The 13,806-nt window shown below is 45.9% G+C and overlaps 1 protein-coding gene across 6 annotated transcripts in view; it reads right to left on the reverse strand.

Moving 5' to 3' along the window:
* Positions 1-13,381, reverse strand: part of jph3a (junctophilin 3a) — a gene marked incomplete at both ends in the record, with an annotated part of 31,041 nt that extends 17,660 nt beyond the window's left edge. For all 6 annotated transcript variants that reach the window (XM_084337877.1, XM_084337878.1, XM_084337876.1 and 3 more), the window contains one exon: positions 13,000-13,381. In XM_084337877.1, coding sequence (XP_084194003.1) covers positions 13,000-13,381 — 382 coding nt within the window. The remainder of the gene's footprint in view (positions 1-12,999) is intronic.
* Positions 13,382-13,806: the final 425 nt, after the last annotated feature.

Raw genomic sequence — 13,806 nt, forward strand, 5'->3', positions numbered from 1 at the left:
TCGTGGCCACACCATCAGCTCCTTCCCTATTTTCACCACCGAAAAGTGTCTGTACAACACCACTTTAAGTTTAGTGCCAAAATTGTTATTGGAGAAGAGGAGCTGCGTTAACATTGTATCTTTGTTTTCTCTCTCACTATTTTTCGAGGAAATTAAGCGATAATGTCTTCGCCACCGGAGTGTCTAGAAGATGATGATCATTCTGACCTCCACCGGCGCTTCGCATTAGGGGCGCGCGTCGCTGAGCAATCCCCGCCGGCGTTGTCTCCGGCTTTGCAGCTGGATACTATGCTTTGGGAGGCGGTCAGCTGTGTGAGGGCTGACGGCCTCTCTGGGCGGGTGATGTTTTTTGTGACGCGGGCGCCAGGTGTGTCAGTTATGGGGGGACAACTGCACAGCTTGCGAGGGTCGGCTCCAGGCTAGAATCCTTTTTGCTGCCCCTTAGCGGCGTGGAGGGGGTTCTAGTCTGATGCCCCACAATAACATAGGCTCCTCCTCAGTGAAGTCGTAGCTTTGTTTTCCTGGGACCTTGATTCCGAATCTGCGGTTAAATTCCCCGGGTCTCTGGACAAACGGATACCCTCTGCCGCTGCGCTGGCCCCGCTTTTCATGACGAAAAACACCCGGCGCGAGGGGGGGGGGGGGGGGGGGGGCTTGGTGTTTCATTATGAGAATATCTCCGAGCTCAGTTGACAAATTGACATTACTATGGCCCATTCAACATCGATTATCTATCGTTCAGGATGTAGGAACGTTATACTTTTTCATTCATAGATTCATACGAAAATACCGTCTAGAATATAAATATATGTTTTTATCGTTTTCTGCAGTAATTCCTAGAACGTGAGTTATAGGCATAAACGCACATGAGGTGAGCCACCAGGAGCAGCGCTTTCACGTACTGTCCATCTTGGTGGCGCCCTCTGTGATGTTTTTAGATCGACACGCGTAACTACCCCCCTCTTAGGACTGGGGATGGCGGCGTGACTAGGACGCGGGACTGATTCTGGTCGCGCCGGACCAGGTCAGTTAACCCGTTGTCCGCCGGGGCGCAGATCTGCTGTTCTGGTACCCCGAAGGACTTTGTGCTTTTCCGGGGGGGAAATGCCGGGTCGGTCCGGGCTTCACGGGGATTGATGTCGTGGATGTGTGTGTCATATGTATGCCACTACGACTTGCCCATACCAGTGACGTGCTTGGTCCATACTGTGTTGTACCTTGCGCTGTGTTAGGGGGCCTGGTCCTTCTCCATTTGTTTCACCCCTCCCTCCCCCTGCTGGGCGGGGATGGGAGGGGGCTGTCGGGGTGGTTGCTGTCAACCCCTCTAGGCATCCCTGTGTAGGTCCCGGTCCGCCAGGCCCAGGTCCGGATTCGTTCTCATCAGTGTTAATTTTGCCAGCCATTTTAGTTTTAGTCTTAGTCAAGTGCTACTTTTTCGTTTTCATCATATTACATATTACATACTAAATGTCTGAGCATTTTAGTATTTTTTTTTTTTAAACTTTGACCAGTCAGCTGGTTCTTTTAGCGTTTTATCGCTTTTTTTTTCATCGCATTTATACTTGGTCAAGTTCGACCGACAGAAGCAGGCTGAAAGGGTTCAGATGGGGGGGAAGACACTCTGGGAAAGGCACGGCTGCCGTCCGGGATTCGAACGCGCTCAGCCCCAGATCCGTGACGAGCACGGTTGTCCACGGCGCTGAAATAGCACTCGCGGTACGTGGTGAGCTACTGGAGCTCCCCGAGCATTTTAGTCTTAGTCAGTTTTTGTCTAAATTTTGTCTTTTTTGTTTTAGTCTAGATTTAGTCGACGAAAACGGACGAAATTTTTGTCTATTTTTAGTTAATGGAAAAAAACTTCAGAAAGTCAGAAATAGTCAACATGGAACATTTTCTGATTAAAATTGCGTATATATTTTTTAACCTAGGGGAATCTGAGTCGGCGGCACAAGTGATACACAGGAAGTATATGTTGGTGTAGACATGGTCCAATGTATTGTTGCTCCTACAGTATATGTTGGTGTATACATGGTCCAATGTATTGTTGCTCCTACAGTATATGTTGGTGTAGACATGGTCCAATGTATTGTTGCTCCTACAGTATATGTTGGTGTAGACATGGTCCAATGTATTGTTGCTCCTACAGTATATGTTGGTGTAGACATGGTCCAATGTATTGTTGCTCCTACAGTATATGTTGGTGTAGACATGGTCCAATGTATGCATCAAAGAGAGCATTACGGATGTGGTGACGTTGTTTCTGACCAGAGAGACAACGCTGAACTCTGTCTGTCTTCTGTTTGCTGTGTCTTTCCTTTCTCTCTGCCATGTCTGTCCTCTCTCTGCTGTGTCTGTCCTTTCTGTCATGTCTGTCCTCTCTCTCTCTCTGCTGTGTCTGGCAGCGGTTTATTCTATAACAGGATACTGTAAACTAAGTAAACAGAACACACAGTAGTACTAGTAGTAGTACACACTGATTGCAATCTGCTTGCATAAAAACATTATATAAAATCACATTCTGAGGTCAGTGTTAAAGTGCCACATGAAAGAGGTCTGGTTAGTGGTTAGAGTTAGAGGTGGTCTAGGTTTGGTTAGGGTAACTTAGGGGTAGTTAAGCATTCATTATAATTTATTATTATTATTTAGATAGATGGATGTAAAGGGCTAGACCAACTCTTAACCCCTATCCGGACCTAGACCACTTCTAAGTCACAACCCTAACTTAGTGGTTAAAGTTAGAGGTGGTCTAGGTCTGGTTAGGGGTTAGAGTTAGAGGTGGTCTAGGTCTGGTTATACTGATCCGATACCAGTGCATACATAAAAAAAAATATATATATATTATATAAATTATAAAACTTTTTTTCTTTTCATTTTTACAGCTACTGTTTTATATATACTGTTTTTTAGTAATAACTAGAAAGTAATGGTATTGATTCAACAACAGGTGATTGTATAGATTAGTATTAGTATCATTAATTGACAACTAAGCTCAATGAGTTCACCCACGGAATGGTTGTTGGTACATTGGTTCCACACGGACGTTAAACGTTGTTGCGCACTTCCTATCCAGAAGGCTCCGGTTCAGTTAGCTCCTAGCAGAGGATCTGTTGTGATTTTTAATGCAAAATAAATATTCAACATTCTCTTTTGAGACTCCGCCTCAGACTCTTATCATTTGGCACTAAAAGCTAAACATTGTCACCGGTATGGCTGTCTGCATTATGTCATTAATTGTGTGCGAGAGTTCGATCAGTTAGCCACGTTAGCGTGAGCTAGGTTAGCCACTAGCTAACGCGAGCTAGATGGAAATACAAACAATGTGGTGAATAAGTGATTTACCTTGGAATACTCCTTTGCCAACTTGCTGTACTTTGCTTGCAGGTCTGCAGCTGGATTATGAATAGTCCCAACTTTAGCCAAGGTAACGTTCAGCTAAAACTAGCTTTTCAAATAGCTCCAGGCTAATGCTAATAACACAGAGCTCCCGTCAGCCGTCACACTGTTCTGTCGGGACGATGGCATTAAGAAAAGTTATAATTCGTTTGTCTCGTCTTGTTTTAGTCAACAATATCAACATACATGAAGAGAAATTTCGTCCTGGTTTTTGTAAATTACATTTTTGTGTGCTCAGTTGTGGTCAACGATATTTAATAAACTATTTAGTCTCGTTAGCGTCACATGGTATTCAATAACGTGACGTCACGTCTCGTTGTCGTCATGAAAAAAACCTTCGTTGACGAACATCTTTCGTCATCAATTTAGTCAACAAAATTAACACTGGTTCTCATCGACCTGTTGGCCTGGGTTAACCCTTTGAAAACTGAAACACTTGTACTGCTTGTATAGCCTGTGTATACGCGCAGTTATGTTTCTACGTTTTTGTTGGTGGGTTAAGGGAACAACCGCCTCCTGTTAAACTAAACATAGGGAGGTGGTTGGTTCTCCGGTGTGTTGGTATAGCAGAGTCGACTCTCGGGTTGAGGCCGGGCTTGACCCCGTCTGCCCAAGAGTATGCCCCCGCATCTTTCATGACGTCTGCCAATTGTGTCAGCCTCTCCTTTGAACCTCGACCCCGCTGGAGGGGTCGGGTTTGTGGAGGTCATGACATGGTGCACAGCATACCGAACACCCCTTCCGCCGGGTACTGTTCTCACAGTAGACCCCTTAGGTGCCTGTCTAGTCCGCAGTGCTCCAGGCACAGGTTGAGTTCTGGCCTGTTGCCTGGATTAAGGGATCAACCCCCTTGGGGGTTGTCTCCCCGGCGCACCGTCTGGCCCCACAGTATTGTGGGGGGGTAGCCTCTTGGGGCTTACGGCCATGCCAACCTGGACACGCCCGATCTTGTCAGATCTCGGAAACTAAGCAGGTTCGGCCCTGGTTGGGTTTTGGATGGGAGACCCCCTGGGAATACCAGGTGCAGTAAGCTAGAGTGCTTCAGAGCGGCGTGCCAAGGGGGGAAGGGCCTACTCTTGATTTGGGCCCTGTCTGATACGCTGGCGATGTGGGGGGTGGTGTCACCAGCGACCGTCTGGTGGGGTCCCGCTGCTACGGCATCGTTGACCTCACCGGGCCCCCTTTTTCGGGGGTCCTGGCCCTCAGGTTGTTACGGCTACGGCCTTGCCACAGGGTTGGGTTCTTGACCTTCGACCCCGTGATGTTGGGGGCTGTGACGGGGGTGTTTTGCTTCCCGTCCGTTCCCTGGTGGCATGTGGGATGCGCGCCTGAGTGGTCGCGGGTCCTTCTGTGTGAAGGTAAGTCCCACGGTCTGCTCACCCTGTGCGTTTTAAGGTGCTAAACCCTCTTCGCACAGTCGGATCCGATTCCCTCCCGTCCTCCTCTAGGGGGGTCCAGGGGGCTCGGGTCCTCCCCGGTTCTGATGATTGTGGGGGGCCTCAGCGGGTACATCTGTCGAGCTTCCGCTCTGCTCAGCTCCTGTGTTCCACTACAAGCAGAGCGTAAGCTATTACGATATATAACATACGGTTATTCTATAACCATAGTTATACGAGTATAGCGAGCGCTCTGCTCGGACTCACTGAGGGCCCTGTGGTCTTCGCCTTCGGTGGTGAAAGACTTGGGAAGGAGCTGATGGTGTCGCCACGACCCCGCTTATGTAGAGGAGCGGATGTGGGTGTGGCCAGGCGGATGGGTGTGTGCATGTGGAGAAAATTATTCATTATTAGACTGGATAAAGGGACAGTTCCACTACGAGCAGAGCGCTCGCTATACTCATATAACTATGGTTATAGAATAACCGTATGTTGTGTTTTCATCACTTCCACAAAGGAGGTTATGTTTTTACCTGTCTCTTTGTCTCTGTCTCTTTTTTTTTAATCTCCATCTCTGTTTGTCTGTCTGTCTGCCTGTTTGTTTGTTTGTTTGTTTGTTTGTCTGTCTGTCTGGAGCATTAATGACCCCGAACAGAGAACACCTATTGATTTTGGTGACCCTATCCTCTAGTGCCATCAGGCCAAACTTTCAATTGACATATCTCCTGACCTATTATGCCAGGATCAGATTACACAAATTCAGACACGATTCTGACACGATTTTGTTGTGACCAACGTATTTCCAACATATTTTAATGCTAATAGTTGTGCCTGATTATAAACGTCCAGAACAACGAATGGGTGTCTGGAATGTAATCAAAGAACAGCGATGTGGCATCTGGGATGCCCCACAACACCCCACAACATCTGGGATGCCCCACAACACCCCACAACGCCAGATGAAAAGTCTAGCATGTTTGAATTCCTTTCTTCTAGTGTGACAATTCCTGCGAGGTGTTCTTCGACTATTTTTCTAAATGAGAAGTCCAGACCAAACCCTTCCTCCCCGATCCCTGTGCCCCGTCTCCCGGCCAAGACACAACAAGGTTTTAAAATGCTATAATGCTGCTGATTGTCGTAATGTGCACTATAGTGACTTAACCTGTGTTCTAGACAGTTGACCTGTATGTACGTGCCGTGTTGTTGTACACCTGTAAGCTAATAAATGAACAGTGAACTTGCTCTGTTTGAATGGACATTCCGTGATTTATTACAATGATAACTTAATCTGACATGATGACCATTGAAATAGTGTGTAGTGAGTAGTCTGATCTGGGCACAAATCATACAGTCACAAAAACCATACCCAGTGATGTGGCAATTTTGAGTTTTTTGCAAATCCCTTTTTTCCCTCCTCCTCCCGGACTATTCACCCGATTCTCACGAAATGTGAGAACTGTAGGACCCAACGTCTTTACTTGTACTATTTACATAGCTCATAGGCTAAACTATCTGACCGCCACATCCAATCAAAGTTTGGCTAAACAAGAAGTGATGTGTTACTTCTAACATACTGTCTTTACACCTGTATCACTGTACATAATACTACAACTCCGTAATTACATCTGATTAGCACTACACTCAGTAGTACTAATTTGTATATTTTGTACCCAGTTGAATCACCTGTACATTGTATATTGCTGCATTTGCACTCTGGTTGGATGCCGATAATGATGACATTTGAATTTGTCATCCATGTCGTCCCGTACTCCCTTTGTTATATCCTACTAATAGTATCAATATGTGTTGATAGTTGACCCCCAGATCCAATAAAAAAAATTCCCCAGTAACGTGTTGATGAGTGTGAAGGTATTGGCACAGTGGGGAGACTGTTAAGCCTTGGCAGAGCTTCTGGTTTGGACCTGGTTGGTAGTCGTGTGTTGTTGTGGGGCGACAGTGGCTCAGAAGGTAGAACGGTCGTCCGGTAATCGGGAGGTTCACGGTTCGATTCCCGCTCCTCCCGGGCAGTGACACTTAACCCCTAATTGCTCCCGCTGAGCAGGTTGGCTCCTTGCATGGTTGCCTCTGCCGTCGGTGTGTGAATGTGTGAGTGAATGGGTGAATGTGACTTGTGAGGCATAAGTTGTAAAGCGCTTTGGATATAAACACTATATAGTTGTGCATGATGACAGTCCAGTAAACAGATCACATCAGAGTGATGCAAAGCTAACAGCCATGAGCCACTAATGCAGCTCCTCACAAGTCGAACTCACAAACACTTACCTGCTGCTCCTATGAGTTACTGAATAAATTGTATTTAAAAATGAATCAATATATTTGTTCTTGAACAAACTGTCCAAACCCATCTAAGAGGAAACAAACTTTACATATCTTCTGTAGATCAAAAACAAAATGGTCATTGACAAATATACTATTTAGGTTGCGTGCTGAATTGACCTATCTCCTATGCCTGATCATGGCTATCGGCATAGGAAAGAGAGGGTAGCATATTTATTTATTATTATTTGATCTTCAACTGTTTATGCATATTGTATCTTAATGTTTTATGATGTTGTTTTATGTTGATGTATGTCCTGTTTTTTAATACCAGGGACCATGATGGAAATAAGTGCTTGCATTTTATCATGTTTTTATCCCTTGGATGATGTCTGTCTCTAATCCACAATAAAATCAATCAATCAAACTCCTTTCTTGATCCTCCAATCACAACTGTTGCTTTCCTCTGATAAACCTGTCCCTTAACCCTTTCACTACCACACTACAGAAGGTTAACCCTTCCATTACCACACTACAGTGTAGGTTAACCCTTTCACTACCACACTACAGTGTAGGTTAACCCTTTCACTACCACACTACAGAAGGTTAACCTTTCACTACCACACTACAGAAGGCTAACCCTTTCGCTATCACACTACAGACGGTAGTGTGGTAGTGAAAGGGTTAACCTATAGTGGGGTTAACCTATAGTGTGGCAGTTGAAGTGTAGTGTAGTAGTAAAAGGGTTAATCCTCTATAGTGTGGTAGTGAAAGGGTTAACCTTCTGTAGTGTGGTAGTAAAGGGTTACTCCGCTATAGTGTGGTAGTGAAAGGGTTAACCTGCTGTAGTGTGATAGTGAAAGGGTTAAACCCAGCAGAATTTCCCATAAAAGCCTGTCGTGTTGGGCATGACCAGCCGTCTCTACAAAGGTCACTGACAGCTATATTCCAAGATAGAATTTAGTTTGACACTCCCACCCCCACCCCACCTCCCATGCACCCATACACACCCACACACACCCACACACACCCACCCACACACACACACACACACACACCCATACACACCCACCCATACACACACACACACACCCATACACACCCACCCATACACACACACACCCATACACACACACCCACCCATACACACCCACAAACCCACACACACCCACCCATACACACACACACACACCCATACACACACACCCACCCACACACACACACTCACGCTCCAGTACACATGTAGATGTTACCGACCATTGCTTTAATTTAGTTATACAATGGAACTGCTGAATTCTTGATGAGGATGAATATACTGTATGTGCATATAAATCGAAGGCACCATTCATCCCACAGGGATGCAGCCTTGTTAAGTTGAAAAGCGTGTATTTCCACTGCTATCCGATTTCTGCCTATATCTACTTATATTATTCACACGTAGGAATATTCCTAGAGATAGTAAAATTTTGTTTCTGTGTTAATGTCGATTATGGTTTTAAGAAATGTATGCAACGTCTTTATCTGCTTTATAGATGACACAACGGCGTTGGAATATTACAGCCAACATGTTTTAGAAGTAGTTTATAAGTCTCTGATTGAAAGTGTGCCGTCCTTTAATATTACCGTATGGGAATCTTAACAGTAAATACAGGAGCAAGCTGGTGGACAATGTAGCCAGTACATTAACTTTTTCACTGCCACACGACAGAAGGTTAACCCTTTACTATCACACAACCGACGGCGATGCTCCATCATTAGCTAATGATGCTAATGATGGAGCATCGCCGTCGGTTGTGTGATAGTAAAGGGCTAACCATCTGTATTGTCACAGTGAAAGGGTTAACCGGCTGTCGTGTGGCAGTGAAAGGGTTAATGGGAGGACCACATGGGGGGGGGGGGGCTCTCTGGAGTGGAGGACGAGGAAGAAAAAGGAACCCTCACATCCCCTGTTCTCCAGGTTTGTGAGACTAAAATCTAGCCGGCACTACAGGATGTCTTTGGCAACTAAGGGCATATACTGTACAATGAGTAATTCGTTCCACGTGCAGTTAGCCTGCTCAATTCTTAGACACTGCAATTTTATGACTGTTTTTGCACTGTCTATGATGTCATTGTGATTGTGTGCTGTGTGGATGTGAATGTGGTGCTGTGTGAATGTGAATGCAGTTATACCCTGCTTAATTTCAAGACATTTCTATCTCTCTATATAATATTATACTATATCTTGCCTACTGTATCTACTACCTAGATTATTTATAATTGTGTTCTTTGAGATGTGTTGTGTTTTTGTGAATGATTTTAACTCATTCAGTGCTAGACCCGAGTAAAGTCGGGTTATCTCGCCAGCGGTTGAGCGCCATACCCGAGTATAGTCGGGTTTTCATCGTTTTTTCTTTTATTCGATTTTTTTTATTCTATGCAATGTCACGGACCTCTGTGTTACCATAGGAAATCATTCTGAGATCCCTAGAGTGCAATACCGGCCGCATCCTGCTAGGTGGCAGTATCGCCCACCCTTTGAAACCTTATTTCACACTGTGTGTTACATTGTATATGGTCTGGGCGGAGCTTCATCCAACCACTTCAAAATGCGTTCAGCACACTTGAGGCATATCTTGTGCCCCTTCATGTCAGGGACCCGATCGACACCAATACTGGAATTATTATTATTAAATCGCGATCAGACAATTGGAATATTCTTTTTGGGATACCTCCTAGTAAAGGTAAGGACTATATGTCATCAATCCTACTTTGATCCAACAATGATTTCACATCGATCGCAACGATCATATGTAACATACTCCAAAACGTATGCCGTTGCTGATGATCAAAGCATCAAAAAACTATCCCCCCCTTTCATGCATTTCATAATTCATTTAGCAAAATTCACATATCGCTCCATAGCACAGTTACCAGGAATTAGCCAGGATCACTCTGAAACTATACAATATTCACCACGGTATAACACGCAAACGTATACATGAAAAAAAATTATTCTTTTTCACATGTTGAACGAGGGATAGTTAATGTCAAATGGGCCATAGTATTGTCTCCATAGCTATACTATAGAATATAGATAAAGCCCTGCAAACACGCACAGTGAAAATCCCTATCTCTTACAGCGGTGGCCCATTGAGTACATTGCCGTGAATGAGTTAATGAACTACCTAGTGGGCAAAAGACAATTTTCCACCTTGTGTTGACAATAAAGTTGTATTCTATTATACATGGGTGCCAAAATGTAATGCATTTGGCTGCATGGATTTGGGGGGGTTCACTTCTGTATCACTCCATACTTCTGCCCATTGCCCATGAACACGCCCCTGGACATGCCCCTGGACACGCCCATGGACACACCCCTGGACACGCCCCTGGATCTTGCAGGTCTGACCAGTTTTGGGACATCTGTCAGCTATAACGTGGATATATAAATTCTGTAAATGCCAGCCGTTGCTATTCCCTTTACCACACTATATGAATATCTGAGGAAAATAAAGCACAGCCATATATGCCTGCGGAAGACTAAGGATTAATTGACTGCAAGTGATTCCATGAAAACACTTTGGAGGCTAACCCTCTGGGTACATAACCCTATTAATGCAAATGTCTGGTGCAATGATAATGGCAATATAATTCATGAATACAATTTTAAAAGAAAATCACAATATTGACTCCTATACTTTTCAAATCTGTGTTTTTTCTTTAATTAATCAGAGTGGAATGTGTTTGAGATTACTGTATTTTGGAGCTGTGTATGCCTGCAGAATCCCGTATTGGCCCACAAATGAAGCTGCACATTAGATAAATCCCTTTACTGTATACAATGAGAGCAAATTCGATTAATTTGCATCCAACATCTTCTAACCATATTTACCAACATCTTATTCAAACGGTGAAGAGAATCTGGACCAAATGCATTGAAATTCACATTACAATTACAATATTCAGGGGAGACATTTTTGCAATGTGGCTTTTGTCTCTAATAGAACTCTTGGGTGTTTGTTAATATTGTGCGACCCTATCAGGCCTGTAAGCATGGACTTGCCTCCTCACATAGCCTAGTCGACAGAGATTACATTATCGTCTTTATTGCCCACAATTAGCGGCTATAGCCTATAGCCAAAGTCTAAGTCTACAAAACAAATATGTCAGGATAATAGGATTAGGTCTGGCCGGGTGCTGGAGATGTCAGCCTTCTTCTATGTGTATCTGTGTTTACACACCGCCCTCACGGACTGTCTGGCAGTAGTGACCTAGGGAGCTGTCCGCGGTGCTGAAATGTAGAGTTCTCCGGCAGACGGGGCGACGCGGCCGCCTAACCGCTTCTGATGGAACACGAACAAGACTGGTGAATCGGTGATGGATGGGCCTCAAATATCCCCTGCGCGGTTGGTAAAGACAACTGCACGTTTATTGGGTTGTGGAAAATGTATCGTCTCGTGCGTGCCATATCCATTTTCGGCGGTCTTCCACTTCCACGTGAGCGACCGGAGAGCTATAATCTCGTGACGCAGTCTTTTTTTCTTTTCTTTTTTCAATGTTTTTGGAGTGCCAATTCCGTTCCCCGCTAATTCATAATCCAAATAGTAGCAGGGTTTAGAATATATGTACGACTATACTACGAATGCAGTGGGATCTATGTAACGGCTGCAACCGCTGGTAAACAACCTGTGCCTCAATGCAGCACCGATTGACCGTGTTATACCACGGTCCCCTGCATCACTTATTGACCTCGCTCTCTCCCTCCCTCCCTTCCCTGCACCCTCGCCTCCTCCTCTCAACTCATCCGGGTCCCGTGCGATGGAAGCAGCAGCGGGGCTGCATTGGTTATCAAACGGCCTAGATTAGCGCCCAAGTCAGAAAACGTCACCGACGATGTCAAAAGGACCAATCAGGGGACAGAATCGGGGGAACAGAGCATGGGATACTGGTCTCTAGTGACATGCTGACCTGCTGTCTCTGCGTTACCATGGCGATTACAGTACAGAGGTGTCTGGTATAATACAGGGGGAAAGAGACGGAGAACGCATGTGAGTCTCTCAAAAGGGAGGTTATGAGATGTTTAGAATGTGTGGAGTCAATAGGCCTAATATGACACGTTGCGGCCTGTCATCATCTTGCTCTGTCTGATGCGAGGGATCTGTAAACGTTTATTCTGTGGCTTTATAACGACAAGGGCTTTTTAGAGCATGAGGCTAAAGATCAGCCCTGAGTGTAAAAATACAGCCCTGCGTTGACACCACGATCCTTCTTAACTATGTATTTTAGATATAGCCCACATGTGTGTGATCTATGTATCTTTAAGACATTGTTACAGTTACATTTGTGGGTGGTCTGCACGTGTCTTCATACTTGTAGCTTAATATGCGTTATTTCAACATTGAAACGTGGGGGGATAAGGAGAGAAAAAAATATTCTATTCAAATATCTAATCCAGGATTTGGCAACAAGGGTGTGGGAAGTGGATGTGGGTCTTAACCCTTTCACTACCACACTACAGAATGTTAACCCTTTCACTACCACACTGCAGAATGTTAACCCTTTCACTACCACACTACAGAATGTTAACCCTTTCACTACCACACTACAGAATGTTAACCCTTTCACTACCACACTACAGAATGTTAACCCTTTCACTACCACACTACAGAATGTTAACCCTTTCACTAACACGCACTAGCCGTCTGTAGTGTGGTAGTGAAAGGGTCAACATTATGTAGTGTGGCAGCGAAAAGGTTAACCCTGTGTCGTGTGTCAGTGAAAGGGTTAACCCTTTGGTAGTGTGGCAGTGAGAGGGGGTTTTAAGCCATTGTACAGAGAAGATGCTGTGATAGAACTTCTACTCATTATAGGAGCGAAGAAGAATATCGACAGTATGGCCTTCTTCTATAGGTGTGTTTGCCGGGTGGTGGTGGGGATGCTGAGAGTGAGAGACACACGTCTCGTCCCTTACCTCCATCAGAGTAGGTCTCAGTGCCGTATCCATCCTGGAGACCGTTGCTCCAGGTCCCCTCGTACCGGGCTCCACTGGCCGTGCTCTCCAGCTGCCCATAGCGGCCTTTGAAGCCCTGCGTCCACTCGCCCCGGTACTCCCAGCGGCCCTTACTCTCCACTCCCACGCCGTGGCGCTTGCCTTGTGCCCAGGTGCCCTGGTAGCTGTTCCCGCTCGGCCAGGTGTAGACGCCCAGGACCTCGAAGCCGTGGCCCCAGGCCCCCGCGTACTCCCCCTGGCCCTGGGGCCCCGTGCAGACCCCTCTGCCGTGGGCCTTACCCTGCTCCCACCCCCCGCAGTACGACCCCCCATCATCAAAGTCAAACCTGCCTCCAGTGGACATGCATGAAACAGGTTTAGGCAAAATCCTCAGAACGTCGAGAGAGAAACGGGCCCCGGTTTACACGGAAGGAGCAGGGGGGGGGGGGGGAGGAGGCCTCGGCCGGACGTGGCAGCGTGTGTAGGGTGCAGAGCCCTGCCTCCGGTTTACACTGAGAGAACAGGGAGGGAGGAGGAGGCCTCGGCCGGACGGGGTGACATGGAGGTGCAGAGCCCTGCCTCTCCCCACTCTCCTGTTATTTTTCTAGGATAAAAAAAAGAAAACACAGGCGGTCTCCGCCTGGAAAAGAGCAGGACTTGGTCCAAAAGAGCATCACCTTTACAAACGGAGCGGCGGGTGGAAAGCCTCAGCGTGGAAGTGGCCGGGTCTGGATGTGATGGATGCTATTGTCGGGCATGCTACTTCCCATGGGCATGCAGGCACCGAGA

The sequence above is a fragment of the Notolepis coatsorum genome, assembly GCF_963971535.1.
Source record: "Notolepis coatsorum genome assembly, chromosome: 20".
Taxonomy (NCBI): Eukaryota; Metazoa; Chordata; class Actinopteri; order Aulopiformes; family Paralepididae; genus Notolepis; species Notolepis coatsorum.